The sequence below is a fragment of the Caenorhabditis elegans genome, chromosome III (assembly GCF_000002985.6).
Source record: "Caenorhabditis elegans chromosome III".
Taxonomy (NCBI): domain Eukaryota; kingdom Metazoa; phylum Nematoda; class Chromadorea; order Rhabditida; family Rhabditidae; genus Caenorhabditis; species Caenorhabditis elegans.
Window position 1 is genome coordinate 12,012,233 of NC_003281.10, and position 18,717 is coordinate 12,030,949.

The 18,717-nt window shown below is 37.4% G+C and overlaps 3 protein-coding genes and 2 non-coding genes across 7 annotated transcripts; 2 read left to right on the top strand and 3 right to left on the bottom strand.

The window, feature by feature from the left end:
* Nucleotides 1–3,245: 3,245 nt before the first annotated feature.
* Nucleotides 3,246–3,320, bottom strand: Y79H2A.13. The gene has a single exon (NR_052782.1). It is a non-coding gene; the product is annotated as an Unclassified non-coding RNA Y79H2A.13 (non-coding RNA).
* Nucleotides 3,321–6,571: 3,251 nt separating this feature from the next.
* Y79H2A.14 lies at nucleotides 6,572–6,640 on the top strand. The gene has a single exon (NR_101860.1). It is a non-coding gene; the product is annotated as an Unclassified non-coding RNA Y79H2A.14 (non-coding RNA).
* Nucleotides 6,641–8,319: 1,679 nt separating this feature from the next.
* brp-1 (uncharacterized protein) lies at nucleotides 8,320–13,089 on the top strand (the record flags this gene model as incomplete). Of its 2 annotated transcripts, NM_001027780.8 has the most annotated exons (7): nucleotides 8,320–8,397; nucleotides 9,085–9,264; nucleotides 9,322–9,567; nucleotides 9,912–10,358; nucleotides 11,297–11,504; nucleotides 11,558–11,748; nucleotides 12,636–13,089. In NM_001027780.8, 7 exons carry the CDS (start codon nucleotides 8,320–8,322, stop codon nucleotides 12,942–12,944), a joined length of 1,659 nt encoding a protein of 552 aa, NP_001022951.1. The 2 variants fall into 2 exon arrangements, with proteins under 2 accessions (NP_001022951.1, NP_001255152.1); NM_001268223.3 differs by lacking the exon at nucleotides 8,320–8,397 and having other exon boundaries at nucleotides 9,118–9,264; nucleotides 12,636–12,944.
* Nucleotides 13,090–13,118: 29 nt separating this feature from the next.
* Y79H2A.12 (Serpentine Receptor, class BC (Class B-like)) lies at nucleotides 13,119–16,637 on the bottom strand. Its single transcript, NM_001027783.2, has 4 exons — nucleotides 16,562–16,637; nucleotides 16,302–16,505; nucleotides 14,776–14,971; nucleotides 13,119–13,436 (listed from the first exon to the last, which is right to left on the bottom strand). The coding sequence occupies exons 1-4, from the start codon at nucleotides 16,577–16,579 to the stop codon at nucleotides 13,327–13,329; spliced, it is 528 nt and encodes a 175-aa protein (NP_001022954.1). The 5' UTR covers nucleotides 16,580–16,637; the 3' UTR covers nucleotides 13,119–13,326.
* Nucleotides 16,638–16,737: 100 nt separating this feature from the next.
* Nucleotides 16,738–18,489, bottom strand: Y79H2A.2 (MARVEL domain-containing protein; the record flags this gene model as incomplete). 2 transcript variants are annotated; one of them, NM_001268224.3, is made up of 6 exons in its annotated part: nucleotides 16,738–16,884; nucleotides 17,645–17,749; nucleotides 17,816–17,873; nucleotides 17,920–18,114; nucleotides 18,373–18,402; nucleotides 18,459–18,489. In NM_001268224.3, 6 exons carry the CDS (start codon nucleotides 18,471–18,473, stop codon nucleotides 16,784–16,786), a joined length of 504 nt encoding a protein of 167 aa, NP_001255153.1. The 2 variants fall into 2 exon arrangements, with proteins under 2 accessions (NP_001255153.1, NP_001255154.1); NM_001268225.3 differs by lacking the exons at nucleotides 18,373–18,402; nucleotides 18,459–18,489 and having other exon boundaries at nucleotides 16,784–16,884; nucleotides 17,920–18,009.
* Between the last annotated feature and the right edge of the window lie 228 nt (nucleotides 18,490–18,717).

Sequence of the window (18,717 nt, forward strand, 5' to 3'; positions counted from 1 at the left end):
TACTGGCTTGCCGATATGCCGGAAATTATAAATTCCGACAATTTGACGATTTGCCGGAAATTGTAAATTCTGACAATTCGCCGGTTTGCCAGTTTGCCGAAAATTTTCAATTCCAACAATTTGTCGATTTGCTGATATGCCGGAAATTTTTAATTCCGACAATTTTCCGGTATGCCAATTTGCCGGAAATTTTCAATTTCGACAATTTGCCGGTTTGCCGGAAATGTTTAATTCCGGCGATTTGACGATTTACCGGAAATTTTAAATTTTCAATTCCGACAATTTGCCGGTTTGCCGATTCGCCGGAAATTTTCAATTCCGACAATTTGCCGGTTTGCCGATTTGCCGGAAATTTTCAATTCCGACAATTTGCCGGTTTCCCGATTTGCCGGAAATTTTCAATTCCGACAATTTGCCAGTTTGCCGATTTGCCGGAAATTTTAAATTTTCAATTTCGACAATTTTCCGGTTTGCCTATTTGCCTGAAATTTTCAACTCCGACAATTTACTGGCTTGCCGATATGCCGGAAATTATAAATTCCGACAATTTGCCGGTTTGCCGATTTGCCGGAAATGTTTAATTCCGGCAATTTGACGATTGGCCGATTTTTCCGGATTTTTCAATTCGGCAAATCACTTTTTTTTTTGAAAAAGCCCTAAAAAATCATAAAACAACTTGGTAGGCAGGCACACTTTCGGGCAAATATGCCTGCCTACCAATGCAAATTTACAACACATTTTGCTCACAAAATGTTGTCGATTTACGCTAGCTTGATTTCAGGCAGGTAGGCACACTGTAGGCGTAGGCAGGCTCTTCCCCCCCCCCCCCCAATATCCATATTCCCCCCACTCATCCACCCCCCAAAAAAAAACCATCAACCCCAATATATTTTTAAGGGTCACGATCCCCTATTGTTTCGAATCCTCTTCTCTTCTACCAACAAGACACCCGATTCTCGGTTCCGTTTTCTCTGCGCCTCACCCACTTGACACACTATTTCGCCTCCAGGACGCCTTCTGTAGGCGAAATGCGCCAAAAAGAACGGGTTTTGGCCTCCTGCTTGTGTGTGTGTGTCGATGATTTGGACATATATTCAAAGAAGGGAGCGAAAAACTATTCAAATTGGCGCCCTTTTCCATTTATAATCATTTATTTATTTCGGTTTTGGATTCTCTTGTTTTTGCAAAAATTTGCGCGTGAAATATGGCGTATACTTTCTATTATGGTAACTCAAAATTCTGAGAATGCGTATTGCACAACATATTTGACGCGCAAAATATCTCAGCTACAGTAATCCTTTAAATGACTACTGTAGCGCTTGTGTCGGTTTACGAGCTCCGTTTCTTTGTATTATTTTTTTTCAATTTTTACTTACTTAATTAGTAAAAAAATTCAAAAAATTGAGCCCGTAAATCGACACTACAGTAGCCGTATAAAGAATTACTGTAGTTTTCGCCTCGAGATATTTTGCGCGTCAAATATGTTGCATTTTTTTGAATTTTATGTTTCCCTAACACGTAAAACTTGGAAAACAGTTTTAAAAAAATCGATAATAAAAATTGATTAAAATTTTGTTTGTAAAATCGATAAAATAAAATATTTTTGAAATTAAAAGAAGAAATTTTTAAAAAATCTGAAATTGGTCTTGAAATTTAATAGGGAAAAATTGGTGAAACAAATTGTTTTGAAAATCTGAAATTTGCCTGAAAATCGATAATAAAAAATCGATAAAATAAAATATTTTAAAAACTTATGAACGCGATTCTCTGCAAACCCGAAGTTGGCCCAAAAATCGATAGAAGAAATTGGCTGAAATTCTAAAAACGGCTTGAAAATCTATTATAAAAAATTAATAAAATAAAATATTTTCAAAAATCGATACAAGAAACTTTTGGAAAATCTGAAATTGGTCTGAAAATTGATAATAAAAAATCCACAAAAGAAATTCCCAAATATATATTTTTTAAATAAACCGTGGGGTTCTGGCCTTCCTCATTCCTCTTTTTTCGCGCTCCATTGACAATCGTCCACCGGACAACGCGTGGAAAACTCGTGTACTCCACACGGACAAATACATTTAAATTTACAAGCAAGCCGCGACGCTACACGCAACGCGCCGTAAATCTACCCCAAATATGGCCTGGCCTAGTTCGGCAAACTCTTCCATTTCAACTTATGAGGAAGCCAGAGATCCGTGATAAACATTTTTTAACTTTTTCGAAAACAGGTATCACTGTCTATTTTCCAAATTCAGCATCAAAATCCCTCGGTTTTTAATTCAAAAAAAAAATCACAATAGATCAGTGCCAATAATAGTCATCTAACTTCTATGAAAAATAAATACAGTAATACTCTCAGATGACCACATAAACTTTCTTCTCCCCCCGGTCACCTAACCACCTCCCCCGTAATCACAAGAAGAACCATAGAACTTCTTGAAAACCGGTAATTTCCTTTTCCCCCCATTTTTGTCTCCCCCAATTTACGCCTTAATCAAATCACTGCAAATAACCTTCAGTCTTCTTCTTTTTCTGAAAGTCTGGCAGTAATGCTGCAGACTCATAAAGGTAATTGGATGAAAACGAAACAAACTGTTGATAATAGGAAAAAGAAATTGTTGGAATTTCTAGTTTGGAGGAGACCAAAACACATTGGAAGCAAGGGTGTCATTTTTTGATTTTTCGATGTTTTTCGGTGAAAATCGAAAAATCGAAAAATCGAAAAATTAAAATATGATTTTTTAAAATCTAATTTTGGTTATATTGATAAGAAAAAATATTAAAATTTCTTCTAAAAAGGAGAATAATGGCCAAAATATTGAGCTAATTTTTAAAAAATTGAAATTTTTCGAAAAATCGGAAAATCGAATAACGAAAATTTTTCGATTTTCTAAACTCGAAAAATCGAAAAACTGACACCCCTGATTGGAAGCCTTGGATTTAGATTGCTTAAGCCTAAGCCTAAGACTAAGCCTAAGCCTAAGCCTAAGCCTAAGCCTTAGCCGAAGCATAAGACTAAGCCCAAACCTAAGTTTAAGCCTAAGCCTGAGCCTAATCCTAAGACTGAGCCAAAGCTGAAGCCAAAACCTAAGCCTAAGCCTAAGCCTAAGCCAAAGCCTAAGCCTAAGCCTAAGCCTTAGCTTAAGCCTAAATCTAAGCCTAAGCCTTAACTTAAGTATAAGCCTAAGCCTAAGTTTTAGCCTAAGCCTAAGGCTAAGCCTGAGCCTAAATCTAAGCCTAAGCATAAGCCTGACCCTAAACCTAAGCCTATGCCTAAGCCTAAACCTAAGCCCAAGCCTAAGCCTAAGCCTAAGCCTAAATGTGATTTGGTCAAAAACTTTATATTGCCCTAAATAATGATTCATCTTAATTTATCTCTCCCCCCCCCCCCCCCCCCCCGAAACGTTTTTCTTTCGCCATTTGGGTAGATTTGTAGATCCAAATCATGCCTCGGAAACCAGCTGGTTTCTGCCAAATTCTGTTTCATTGCGCAATTTTCGGATTTTCTGCCATTTTCTAGTATATCGATTTGACTTTGGTCGTCGTCAAAATGCGGTATTCTTTCTATTTGAGTGAAACATATAATTGCAGTAGTAGACCATGTGATTGTCCGGTGAATGGGGGAAAAAAACTAACCTTGACATTTTCGAGAACCTACTCTATCGTCATTTCCTTAAAAATTCGCCAAACATTTTCAATGTTTTTGTTTCATATTTTTGTTTCCAATGTTTAAAACCTACATAATTCTGAGAATGCGTACTGCACAACATATTTGACGCGCAAAATATTTCAACCACAGTAATTCGTTGATTTACGAGTTCCGTTTCTTTGTATTATTTTCTTATTTTTTAACCAATTAATTTCATAAATCGAGCCCGTAAATTGACTACAGTAGTCTTATTTAAAGAATTACTGTAGTTTTCTTTTCGCTACGAGATATTTTGCGCGTCAAATAAGTTGTGCAATACGCATTCTCAAACTTCCCAATTTAATTTATAATATCTCCAATGTTGATCTAACATCTTTAGTTCCTTTTCAAATAGTTTTTTTTCTATATTTTATTTCTAGATCTTAATTTAAGATAATAAAGACGTATTAGACAAAAATAGATGTACCAAAATAGGTCAGACAGTAGTTTTTTGAAGTTCCTAACTTTGACAGCTTATATTTCAGTTGTCGTTTGTCCTTTTAAAAAATTGTCAACTGACAAAATATTTGTTACCACTTTTTCTATAGATTTGCAATTGAAATATTTTCGATATCATTAAAATGAACCAAGGTATAAGCTTTTAAAGTAAAGTAGTTGGGTGCAATACTAAATACTACTTGGGTCGAAGAATACTTAATACCTACCTACTTCTTTGTTAGTGACAATGTAAAGTTTTCTGAAAAGGCCACGGAACGAAGAACTTTCACTTTATCAAAAGTTTGATATAACCTTTTTTTTTCGTTATATAAATTGTATGTTATTTGAAAAAAAAGTCAGAAATTCGAAAAATCGTCTTTTAGAGAGAAGTTCCGCGTTTTTTTGAAAATGAATAGTTGAAATTTTAGAATTTAATAAATTCCCAATTGCGCTATTTTAGATTTTTTCACAATTTTCTGATAAAACCAAAAACCAACCAATATATGTAAAATGTGGGCAAAAAGAACTAGAAAACGGTGGCAAAAATTGACATCACTTTTAACTCACTCTTAAAAAGGGAATCAGCTGGGAAAAATTTTTAAATTCTTGCATTTCCGAGAAAAGGGTGCTGTCAATTTTTGCACATGAATGTTGCAGTTATTTTCTTTAAAAAAAAATAGAATCCGGTATATATAAAGTCGCTAACTTTTTTTTTCACAACTAGAAACGTGCCAAAACAAAATTTTTAGAAGTTTCAAGCAAAATTTGACTTTAAAAACATGATTTATAAGATTTTAAAGACTTTTACTGACTTTACTACGATTTTACTACGGTCGGCGGAAATTGCCGGTTTACCGATTTGCCGGAAATTTTTATTTTCAGACAATTGCCGGTTTGCCGATTTGCCAGAAATTTCGGTTTTCGGCAAACTGCCGGTTTGCCGATTGGCCGAAAGTTTTCATTTTCGGCGAATTGCCGGTTCGCCGATTTGCCGGAAATTTTCATTTTCGGCGAATAGGCGGTTTGCCGATTTGCCGGAATTTTTAGTTTTCGACAAATTTTCCGTTTACCGGTTTGCTAGAAATTTTCAATTCGGACAGATAGCTGGTTTGCCGATATGCCGGAAATTTTCATTTTCGGACAATTGCCGGTTTGCCGATTTGCCAGAAATTTCAGTTTTCGGCAAATTGCCGGTTCGACGATTTGCCGGAAATTTTCATTTTGGACAAATTGCCGGTTTTACCGATTTGCCGGAAATTTTCATTTTCGGACAATTGCCGGTTTGCCGATTAGCCGGAAAATTTCATTTTCGGCGAATTGCCGGTTTGCCGATTCGCCGGAAAATCTCATTTTCGGCAAGTTGCCGGTTTCCCAGTAATTTTTATTTTCGGCAAATTGCCGGTTTGCAGATTTGCCGTGAATTTGCAGTTCCGGCAATTGACCGACTTGCCGGTTTGCCAGAGATTTTTATTTTCTGCAAATTGCCGATTTGTCGCTTGCCGGAAGAAAACGATTTCTTTAGAGCCATATATGATTTCCTCCAATACTTTTTCAAAAATTTTAAATAAATAAAATAAACTCGTTTTTTCTGTGAGCAAGCACCATATTTACCTTAACACCAAGAGCCCTTGAACATTGCAATTCCTCCAACACCTCTCATAACTGGTTTTCTTTAGATTTCACTGAAATTATTGTATTATTTCCCCCCCCCCCCCTCTCTTCCAAAAATCGTTGCCAAAGACCTGTGTGATAAAGACTCCGCCCACTTTTTCCTTTCTTCGCCAACTGACCTCTTCTTTTTTCACTTTGGACGCCCCCGGGGCGTCGAGACGCATTCGATTCTTCTTCTCTTTTTCAATTTTACCTTGTTTCAATTATTTTCATGGGGGAAGGACGTTTTTAAATAATTTTCTTTTGAAACTAGTTTTTTAGTTACCACTTTTTCATCTTACCCTTTAATGCTTAACGTTGGCCATCCAACTTACCGTTTTTCTTCTATTAGTATTGCACCCGACTATTTAACTTTGAAACGTTATATCTTGGTTCATTTTAATGATATCAATATATTGTTAACCAAGAAATTATAGAAAACGAGCTAACAAATATTTTGTTAGTTGACAATTTTTAAATAGAACTAACTATAACTGAGATATAAGCTGTCAAAGTTGAACAATTGGGGGGGGGGGGGGAATACTAATACGGTAAACTAAATATTATGCTCCTCAAATAGTAACATCCCTTATAGTAATAGGATTTGATAAGTAAGTAAATACCGTATTAACTCTTTTGTTGGTCTATTGAAAATTGCAAAATTTCATAAAAAACCTAAACATTTTCAAATTCCATCTAAATATTTTTTTTTGTTCTGTTATTTTCCTCCAATACGAGACAAAACCTAACCTTGAACCCCCAAAGTGGAACCGTTTCTACTCTGTTCTTTTGCCAGTTGAAGGTGATGTTTTTGTCAAAATATAAGGGTAACCTTCAACAATTTTCTTTCATGTGAAAAATGAAAGACATTTGAAACGGTCAATTGAGTAAGGTGGAGGAGACTCTGCCCCCACAAGAGTGCCCCCACAAGAGTGGGGGAGAAATAAGAAATAATAAAATAAGTAGGCAAGCGTAGGTGGGGGGGGGGGGAGGGGAATACTGTAATTCTGATCGGAGAATATTTAAAATTGTGGCAACCACATTAAAAACCGATAATAACTTATAATAGGACAAAAATAATTTGGAATATACCGTATTTCCTCTTTTAGTTTTGCACCCCTTTGCTCAACTTTGACAGCTCATATCTCATTTTGTTTTGAACATATAAATAATTAACAAACTACAAACTATAGAAAAACATCTCACAAAAATTTTATCAGTTGACAACTTTTCTATGGAACAAAGAACTACTGAGATATGAGCTGTCAAAGTTGAGCAAGCGGGTGCAAAACTAATAGAGGAAATACGGTATGTATCGTAAACTTCTGTATATACATACTTCCCTGTTAGTGTTGCATGTATCAGGGTTGGGCGGTAAATAATTTTTCCGCCAAATTGGCGAATTGCCGGAATTGAAATTTTCAGCAAGTCGGTAAACCGGCAAATTGCCGATTTGCCGCATTTTCCAGAAAAACGGCAATTGTCGGACAGATTGTGGTTTTGCATTTTTTTTTTGTTCGAAATTTCGTGTTTCACTATCAGTCTCATAAAAAAGCCCTCTAAAAACTTCCGGCAAATCGGAAATTTGCCGAAAATCGAAAATTCCGGAATATCAGCAAACCGGCAGTTTGCCGCCCACCAATACTAGTTCTAAATGAATATTTTTTAGAGCAAACGGGCTTTTTCTCACCAATTTTTTCGTTTTAAGACAGTTCTCGATATGAGTTTAACTAACTAAAAATCACAAAATTTACAAAAAAAATTATTATAACTCACATTTTTTAAAAATCATGCAGAGCGCTAAAAATACCAAAAATCATACTAAAACATTTCAAAAAAATGTAGACATTTTTTCGAAGAATCTGCAGCATGTATGAATATTTCAAAAATAATTAAAGCATAAAACTGGAATCAGAACTTTTTTTTTAACTCAAAATGAAAAATGTTCCGAAATTATATTAATAGCTTTACTATGATATTTGTTCATTTTAGGCCGTACTCCACCTTGTATGCAGGCACATTAATATTTATAATAAGAGAAAAATAAACCCTCCGCATTTGAATTAACACATCCTACCTATTTTTACCTGAACCATCAAACTTTGTATATTATACTCTGCCCTTAAACCCTTGCTGCAAAAAATGGAAAAGAAATCAAAAATCAAAGTATCCTTTATCATTTTAAAATTTTTCACAGAAATCTTTATCATCATCTGATCGAGATTTTCTGGTCAAAAACAAAAACGAATGACGTCATTCCTCTCTCAAGTGTACAGTAACCAAGTGGCCGGCTATTTTAAAAACTCGTTTTGTGTGTTTCTTCAAAACTTGGTGTCACTTCCTATCAAAACATCGGGAGATCATTTTTTGTTCATTTTCCTACACCGCGCGGAAGAGTCGTGAATGCCAACCTGTCAAAAATGTTTAATGCTCCGCGAGAGAAAGTGAGCCGCTTCTCTAATTCTCCTATTGTGCGCATTGATCTCTTCTCTTTTTTTTGTTTTTGTCTTTTACTCGAATATCTAATCAAGAATCATTTACAGATGACCAAACTAGGCGCACAGCCCGGCGTTCACGGGAGTGAGGACGTTGAGAAGGAGTCTATCAAGATCGATCCAAAAGTGAGTTTCTATTAAAAATATTCAAATTTTCTGAGAACTGTTTTTAGTGCGAAGTTCAAATTTTCTCATAAAAAAATTTCAGCTGGAAATTCGAATTTTTTTTAAGAGATCACGTTTTGGCGCGAATTACAAATTTTATGAGTAACAAGTCGTAGTGTCAGAGTGTCCCATTTCGGCTTGATCTACATAGATCTACAAAAAATGCGGGATTTCAGACGCAGGCTTCTCAGCTGATTTCGCATGGTTAAGAACATGGCTGACGTCATGTTTTTTGGGCAAAAAAGTTCCTGCATTTTTTGTAGATCAAACCGTGATGGGGCAGCCCGGCACCACGTGTAAAAACAGTTTGCCTCGAAATTCAAAATTTTTCACAAAAAAATTTTAGCTGGAAAATCAAATTTTCTGAGAAAACGTATATTGGCGCGAAGTTCAAATTTTATTAGAAATTTTTTTGGCGCTAATTTAAAGTTTTATGAGAAAATACATTTGACTCGAAATTCAAACTTTATGAGAAAACGTATTTTGCCGCGAAATTTAAATTATCCGAGAATAATTTTTGGCGCGAAATTCAAATTTTCTGAGAACATTTTTTGGCGCGAAATTCAAATTTTCTCACAAAGAATATATTCGGTAACAATAATAATAATAACGTTAGTAGAAATATCAACAAAATCTGAATTATTCCAGGTGTTCACAGTCCTCCAGCCCACAGTGATCCCAATGCCGGCTCCACCAATGAAGCCTGCTCCATCGCCAGCTTTCCAGGCGATGAGAGCATGCTTCCATTGCATGTTCTTTGCCACGTGTCTTTTGCTGGTGACACTCATCGGTTTCTACTTCCTCGCCGCTACTCCTGATCTCTTCAAGGTACAGGGTTTTTTTTTAATTTTAAGCTTTTTTAAACTTAATTAATTGATATTCCAGAAAACCGAAACATCCGTGAACAAGCCACAAATGGAGGCACTTCTAGCTCAACCAATTGATGGATCATCTGAAAAGACTATAAACTCTGCGGAAAATCCAGGAATGATGGCAATTCCCTTGGCTCGGGTAGTTGTAGTGGAGGATATTTCGAATAATGAAGGTCAAAAGAAGACAACTGTTGATGGATCAGTTGAGGAGAAGTCCTCTACCAATTTGGATCGCCCACTTCATCCAGATGAGATTGAGGTTAGTTACCAAATTATACCATATATATACATAAATATGGATTTGTATATATATATATATATAAATATATATATATATATATATATATATATATATATATATATATATATATATATATATATATATATGCATATGTAGGGCTTCCATAGACAGGCGCGGTTCCAGGGCCTGCCTGAAGGGAATGCCTACCCGCCTCAAGCCAGCTAAACTGCTTTAAAAATTTTAGGCCATTTTTTGAGCTGCCATAACTTTTTTTTCAAGAGGTTTTTAAGAAGTTTCATTAAGAAATTCGATATTTTCAGACAATTTTGAGTCTAATAAATCAATAAAAGCAATTTTTTCAGCAATACCGAATGATGGAGGCCCGCCAACAATTCCAACAAATAATGGAGGAACGTATGTACATGCAACAAATGATGGCAATGCGAATGATGAGAATGAGAAGACTTCAAGCCGCCTACTACCAACAACAACAAATGAAGATGGCCTACATGCAACAACAACAGCAACAGATGCAGGAAGAGGCCGCCCGTCAGCAATGGGCCGAGAGATCCCGCTATGAAGAGGAACAACGTCGTCAGTACGAGGCTCAACAGACCTATGCTCAACAGCAGCGTGCTCAAGCTTTCTGGCAACAACATCAGTTGGAGATGCAGGCTCAGACTCAGCAGGCTCAGGCCCAGGCCCAATGGCAACAGCAGGAGCAACAGCCACAGGAGCAGCAGAGACAGAGATTCTGGCCAAGACCAATGATGCATCAGCAACAATGGGAGAGACCAACTGTCTGGCAGGTAAGGCGATTTGTAGATTTTTAGATGATGGGCTACGAATTTTTTGGCATTTGGATTTTAGACACATTTTCCATTTTGAAAAATTTGAATTTTTGCTTTTTTTTTTCATAATTTTTTTCAAAAAACTTCGAAAATTTTTCGTCGTATTTGGATCAGGGGTGGGCGGCAATTGCAGTTCGGCAAATTTTTTTTGAGTAAATTGGCAACTGAAAATCGGCAATTTGCCGGTTAGCCGATTTGCCGGAAACTTTTGATTCCGGCAACTTGTCGGTTTTCCGGGAATTTCCAATTCCGGTAATTTGCCGATTCGCCTGAAATTTTCAATTCCGACAGTTTTCCGATTTGCCTGAAATTATCAATTCCGGCATTTTGCAGATTTGCCGGAAATTGTAAATTTTGGCAATTTGCCGATTTGCCGGAAATGTTCAATTCCGGCAATTTTTAGATTTGCCTGAAATTATGAATTCCGGCAGTTCGCCGGTTTGCCGGAAATTTTCCATTCCGGCAGTTTGTCGATTTGCCGGAAATTTTCAATTCCGGAAATTTGTCAATTTGCATGAAATTTTTAATTCCGGCAATTTGCCTGAAATTATCAATTCCGGCAGTTTGTCGATTTGCCGGAAATTTTTAATATCGGCAATTTGCTGATGTGCCGGAAGTTATCAATTCCTGCAATTTGCCGATTTGCCTGAAATTTTCAATTCCGGCAGTTTGTCGACTTGCCGGAAATTTCAGTTCCGGCACTTCGCCGGTGTGCCGGAAAATCTTAATTCCGGCAACTTGCCGATAAGCCAGAGATTGTGAATTCCGGCAATTCGCCGGCTTGCCGAAAAAAATCGTTTGCCGCCCACCTCTGTTTTTTGCTTAGTTTTCGGGATCTGAAACCGATAAAAATTTTCACTATTTTTTTTGTCAAAAAACCATCAAAAAAATTCCAGCAACCACCCCAACAATTCTTCTTCCCATCCCAACAACAACAGCAGCATCAGCAGCAACCACAACAGACCCAACAACCTGAGGACCGTTTCCCACAGGCTCCACAATTCTTCCAACCAATCCCACAACCATCAGTTCACGATAAGATCTACGAGGAACTTCAGAAGAAGTCGCAGAACATTCCAGTCAACGCACCAACTCGTCAAATCTGTTAGTTGTTTTTTTTGCAAAAAGCCCAAAAATTTCAATTAATCTTGTATCAGGGACAGCAATCACTCCAACTCCAGCTCCAGAAGCTGCATCTGGAACTGCTGACGTCACAGCTTCACCCATCAACACTGCATTCCCAGCAGTTGTCACGAGCAGCACACCAATGCCAGAGGATGCCGCTGAGGTTTCTGATACTATTCTCAGAGATATCTTCTCAGCTTTCGATGAGCAAAAGAATTCAGAGGTTTGTACATCAGGAACATGTTGGTTCGGCAAATCGGCAAATCGGCGAATCGCCGGTTTACCAATTTGCTGCCGATTTGCCGGAAATTTTGCCGATTTGCCGGAAATTTTCATTTTCGGCACTTTGCCAGTTTGCCGATTTGCAGGAAATTTTCTATTTCGGCAACTTGCCGGTTTGCCAATTTGCCGAAAATTTTCAATTCCGGCAATTTGCCAATTTGCCGGAAGTTTGAGTTCCGGCAATCTGTCGATTTTCCGATTGACCGGAAATTACAATACCGGCAGTTTGCCAATTTTCCGGAAATTTTCATTTTCGGCACTTTGCCAGTTTGCCGATTTGCAGGAAATTTTCTATTTCGGCAATTTGTCAAAAATTTAAGTTCAGGCAATTTGCGGATCTGGTTCCAGCAGTTTGCCGATTTGCCAAAAGTTTTAATTCGGGCAATTCACCTATTTGCCGAAAATTTCAATTCCGGCTCTCTGCCGGTTTGCCGAGTTGCCGGATATCAATTTGCCGGAAGTGTTTAGAAAGATTGTTTATTTATATATAGTCGGCACGGTACAATTTTGCCGACTAATATTGTAATTCTGAAGTTCTGAAATTGCCAAAAAAAAGTGCAAAACCACAATTTGCCGGAATTAAAATTTCTGGCAAATCGGCAAACCGGCAAAAATTTGAATTTCAAAAAGGCAAGTGTTTCCGTCTTATAAAAAATTTCTCTAAAAATTTCCGGCAAATTGATGTTCGGTAAACGGCAAATCAGCAATTTTCCGAAAATCAAAATTTCCGGCAAATTGACAAACCGGCAATTTGCCAAATTTGCCGAACGGCAATTTCCGGCCCACCCCTGTTTTGTGCTCACTGAGGCATAATGAGTAATATTCCAGGCGGCCAACAAAGAGCTCAACTCAGCCACCCCATCAACCACCGAAGAGCCAGAACTCGAAGGAAAGGGAGCAATTGTGATTGAGGACAGCTTCCCAAGAATCGAAGAACGCACCACAACACCTGAACCAATGGAATCTGAAGAAGATGCTGAACATACATCATCTGAAGATAATCATGAGAAGGAGTTGGATCCATTCGCAGCTGTTCTCAAATTCTTCGAGAACAATCCACCACGTGAGGCTCTCGAGGCAGCAGGGGCTGAGACAGCAGCAACCACTCAGAAACCATTGAAACCACTGATTGTTTGAGAATTTTAATTTTGAGCTGAGCTAAAAAAAAATAATTTTCGAATGTAATAATTGTTATACAATTCGTCCTCCCCCGATTATTTTCCATCATCATCATCATCCCATCTTTTACGCGTGCAGGTTTGTAAATAAAATTATTCGCTGTTGAATTTGTATTTGCAAATCAAGAAAAAAAAAGTATTTATTTCAGAACGTGTGGTGTCAGAGTGTCCCATGTTGGTTTGATCTACGTAGATCTACAAAAAATGCGGCAGAGTTCTCAACTGATTTCGCATGGTTAAGAACGTGCTGACGTCACACTTTTTTTGGCAAAAAATTGCCGCATTTTTTGTAGATCAAACCGTGGTGGGACAGCCTGGCACCACGTGTTTCCAAGGAACTTTCAAAACTTCATCACATTTGTTAAATCCGACTGTCTAACCAGCATCCCATTCTCGATTCGTTTTGCATAGACGTAACATCGATTGATTAGAATGAATTTGATTATTGATACTGAAAAATTTTTAAACAATTTTTCGCTTTAAATTACAGAATATACGCCTAGAATATATGACCAAATATGACTGTGAAAATTTTTTCAAAAATGTCCTAAACTTTTAGTGAATTTTTACATATTTCAAAATTCATAGAAACGACCGAATTAAATTTGAAACATTTGAATTCCCGCGCAAATGAGTGACGTCATTTTCGATATTTTGGCAAATCGGCAAAATGGCGAAATTGAAATTTCCGGCAAATCGGCAAAATGGCGATATTGAAATTTCCGGCAAATCGGGAAAAGGGCGAAATTGAAATTTCTGGCAAATTGCCGGAATTGAACTTTCCCGAAAATTGTCAAGTTGCCGATGTTGAAATTTCCGGCAAATCTGTAAATTGCCGGAATTGAAATTTCCGGCAAATCGGCAAAATGGCGAAATTGAAATTTCCGGCAAATCGGCAAAATGGCGAAATTGAAATTTCCGGCAAATCGGGAAAAGGGCGAAATTGAACTTTCCCGAAAATTGTCAAGTTGCCGATGTTGAAATTTCCGGCAAATCTGTAAATTGCCGGAATTGAAATTTCCGGCAAATCGGCAAAATGGCGAAATTGAAATTTCCGGCAAATCGGCAAAATGGCGAAATTGAAATTTCCGGCAAATCGGGAAAAGGGCGAAATTGAACTTTCCCGAAAATTGTCAAGTTGCCGATGTTGAAATTTCCGGCAAATCTGTAAATTTCCGGAATTGAAATTTCCGGCAAATCGGGAAAAGGGCGAAATTTAAATTTCCGGCAAATCGGCAAAATGGCGAAATTTAAATTTCCGGCAAATCGGCAAAATGGCGAAATTGAAATTTCCGGCAAATCGGCAAAATGGCGAAATTTAAATTTCCGGCAAATCGGGAAAAGGGCGAAATTGAAATTTCTGGCAAATTGCCGGAATTGAACTTTCCCGAAAATTGTCAAGTTGCCGATGTTGAAATTTCCGGCAAATCTGTAAATTGCCGGAATTGAAATTTCCGGCAAATCGGCAAATCACCGGAATTTTCTGGCAAATCTGCAAAAGAAAAATAAATAAAACCAGAAGAGTTTAGCCAGAAAAAGCGAAAATATCGAAAATGACGTCACGTATTTGCGCGGGAATTCGAAAAAAATCATTTGAAAAATTAGGATTTTTTATTTATTTTTACAATTATATCGGACATTAGGGGTTTTTCAGTCATTTAAAAATAATAGCGAAAAATTTTCTGACTCTACTCCGCCTTTGAATAAAAATTAAAAGATTGCTAGTTCGAAAAATGTTTGAAAAAAGTTATATGATGAATTTTCGGAATTAATTTAATTCAAAAACCCACATGTAACAGAAATTGTCATGATTATTTCCACAGAATATCCTGTCAAAAGCCCAATGACAAAACGATCCTCTTCCGCCGTTTTTACGCCGAGAAAGTTAGGATACGTATCATTTGATTCGTATCCTGACGCCACTTGACTTGAAAAATAAACTGGAGTTACAAGGATTTCGCCGAATTCGAATGCAAGTTGGAATATCTACAAAAAAAAACATTTTTAAAGAAGTGGAGTAGCGCCACTAGAGGAAATTGTTCTGATCAAATATTAGGGCTTCCATGGTACGGCTCCATTGCCTGACGCCTGCCTGAAACCTGCCCGCCTGCATTTTTAAGTGAATTTACAAATTTCTAATTTTCTCGTTATATCAATTTGATGAAAATCAAATTAAGAAATGCAAAAAAAATTCACGTATACATACATCAGCATAAGGCGCGGAGTAAGGCGAGAGGCAGGCGAGGGTCGCCTTATGGTCAGGCAGGCAGGCAGGCGTTTTAGCGCATATATGGAAGCCCTGCCGAATATCATAGCAAAAATTCGAAAATCTGCTCTAAATTTTGTATGCTTTTTTTAATGGAAAAATCTATTTTTGCCACTTTTTTGGAAGTTGTCGACAAATGTTTGTTTTTCAAATTTTATGTCCTATCTGGCAATTGCCGATCTGCTAATTTTCGGCAAGTCGGAAAATTGCCAGTTGGCCGGTTTGCCGGAATTTTTCATTTTCAGCACTTTGCCGATTTGCAGATTTGCGAAAATTTTCAATTCCGGCAATTTGCCGATTAGCCGTTTGCCGGCTAGCAATTTGCCGAATGTTTTAGAGGGATTTTATAAGACGGAAAACTTAAAACTGTGCCTTTTTGAAATTCAAATTTTTGCCGGTTTGCCGATTTGCCGGAAATTTTAATTCCGGCAATCTGCCAATTTGAAATTACCGGCAAATTGTGGTTTTGCACTTTTTTTTGGCAATTTCAGAACTTCAGAATTACAATATTAGTCGGCAAAATTGTACCGTGCCGACTATATATAAATAAAAACAAAACCACAATATGTCAAAAATTTTCGGCAGTTGCCTTTTTTCCGGCACACTCGGCAAAAAATGCCGGTTTGCCGATTTGCCGGAAATTTTCAATTCCGGCATTTTACCGGTTTGCCGATTTGCCGGAAATTTTAAATCCGACAATTTGCCGGTTTGCCGATTTGCCGGAAATTTTAAATCCGACAATTCGCCGTTTTGCCGATTTGCCAGAAATTTTAAATCCGACAATTCGCCGGTTTGCCGAGTCGTCGTTTGCCGGAAAAAAGATATATCGTTTGCCGCCCTTCCCTGATTCAAATACTGCAGGATTTAAATATTCTCAAAGTGGCAAAAACTCTGTAATTGCCACTTTTGGGCGGTCAATAAAAATGTTAAGTAAAAAATTTGAAAAGTTTTACTATGATATTCGCTAATTTTGGCGCCATCAGAGTAGTTTTTTTTGGCAATTTCTACGCTGCTCCACCTTTATATTAAAAAATTTCCCAACACCATTACCGATATATACATTGCAATTTTCAATAGAGACGCTCGATTCTTGACAACACTGTATAGAATGACAAGTGTCAGAATTGCGGATATAGTTCCAGTCGTTCTTGTAATACGATCCTCATTCAACACCGTCTGCCATCCACACAAAAATAATTCAAATATTGAGAAAAAAATTATGACGTGGCGGGTTTGAACGCAAAAAATACGGGGCTAGAAACAACTTTTTAAAATTTTTATTTCAATTTTTTCTTTCATTTCTAACTTACCGGGCCACCATAAGACATTGCTAATTCATTTGGTATAAAAATTTCCGAAAAAAAAAACGGAAAATTTTTGCAGTGTAGAAAAATCAATGGTTAATATTCAAAACGTATTAACCTCAAAAACTGGTTATCCCTCTCGAAACATATTATTAATCCTCTTTGGATGACTGTTTTGTTTTCAATTTTTTCAAGAACTTTATCACGAACTTTTTCACATTTTAATAATTATTTAATATTATGAACTGTAATCCGGGGTCCCGCAGCGACACGTGGTAGTTTTGTCCAACGATAGACTGTTAGGACAGCGTAATATCTCACGAGCAACACTGGAAAAAAAATTAAATTTATTTGAAATTTTTTTGACTTCAGGAGCGCATGCCTACCTCCTGCCTGCCTACATACTGATCCATTGCCTGTCTGCCTATGTCCACACCTAATTTCTACATGCCTACATAGGTTCATCCTTTATGATGCCCACCTGCCTATGCTTACTTCATGCCTACCTGATGACTGAATGCCTACGTGTTTGCCTACGTGGCCATCTCATTTTTGACTGCCTACGTTCCAATCCATGTGCCTACGGCATGCCTCTTTGCGTGCGTGCCTACTACATTTGCCTACTCTATGCCTATTTGCCTACCCCTTTCGCATTCCTCAAACTTCCCTCATTTCTACCTTCATACCTACCAGATGCCGGCCTACGTACCTTCATTCGTGCATCTTTTATGATGCCTACTTTAGTGCATACTTCACGCCTGCCTCCGTATATCTGCCTGCCTATGTGCCTACTAACGTGCCTACTTTATACCTAGCAGCTTGCAAGCATACCTGATCCTTGCCTATACTTACCACATACCTATTTGCCTACCTGCCTACTTTATACATATCTCATTACCTAATCCCTGCTTGCCTAACTTAAGCATTTACCTTATGTCCAACTACATTCCTATGTACCAATCTTCGTGCCCATCCACTTCATGCCTACAGCCTACGTGCCTACTTTATGCCTACCTTCTGCATGCCTCGCGCCTGACTGCCTACATGCTTACCTGCTTGCCTTTACTGTTAATTTTAATTTCAACTCACATATCAGAACAGCAATAGCTATGAGCTCCATCACGATTGATCTGTCAAGCGCTTCATCTTCATTATCGATACCTAGCTTGGCTTTCAGTGTGGTCATTGATGAGACTGAATAGTTTTTTTTTCCAGATATGTAATAAATTAGGAGCTTTGAGTTAAAAGAAACCCACTCACTTGCAAATTTTAAAACTGAAAGGTTGGCACAAAGTGTGAAAGCGGCAATGTTGATGGCCTGTTAATTTGAATTTTTGAAGAAGGGATTTTTTAAAGAAGCTCACCAAGATCACCAATGAAATGAAAATTAGGAATTTGCATTCTAGGATAATTATTGTAATGAGAACAAGTTCAAGAACAGCTCCAATTATCATTCCGATTGAGATTGCCCATTTATGTGCTTCAATTGGAGCCAAATCGAAAATCCAGTTGACAATTGGAAGAATCAGGAATATTATGGTTATCACGATAGCCACGACCTGAATGATTTTGATGACTCATACATTTTTCAATTTTTTTCCTTGAAAAAAACACGGGGTTCTGGCCTTCCTCATTGTAACTTTTCGTGCTCCATTGACAATCGCCTGCCGGACAAGGAAAGTCGTGTGTACTCCACGAGCCGCGACGTGACACGCAACGCGCCGTAAATCTACCCCAAATATGGCCTGGCCTAGTTCGGCAAACTCTTCCATTTCAATTTATGAGGGAAGCCAGAAATCCGTGGCCAGCAGACAAACCTTTGCCAGCTTAACACTTTTTGGTGTGGTCTGAAAATTTCGAAAAATTAAATTTTGAAAAAAAAAATTAGCAAAATTTCTCTTACCCAGAAAATAGGCATGTTTTTGTTCGGAAAGAAGCGAAAAAAAGGAAAATCAAATACGAAACGTGTCGTATTCTTTTATACAAAAGATATTTATACAAAAGCTGCGCTTTTGTTTCGTTTATGATTCATATATCGAAATAACCTTTTTGGTATACAAAACAATATGGAAACGTCATTTTTGTGTGTGTATTTTTTAGGGGGAATCCACAACACAATTTATTAATTTCAAATATACCTGTGTCTAACGTATTGCACAACA

What these genes read in the sequence shown, in the direction of transcription:
- Y79H2A.12 (NM_001027783.2), bottom strand. An exon ending in AAATTGCAATGTATATATCG is followed by an intron (nt 14,972 to 16,301) that starts GTAATGGTGTTG and finishes TTTTTTTTGTAG; the next exon opens with ATATTCCAACTTGCATTCGA. An exon ending in CATGACAATTTCTGTTACAT is followed by an intron (nt 13,437 to 14,775) that starts GTGGGTTTTTGA and finishes AAAATTTTTCAG; the next exon opens with TATCAATAATCAAATTCATT.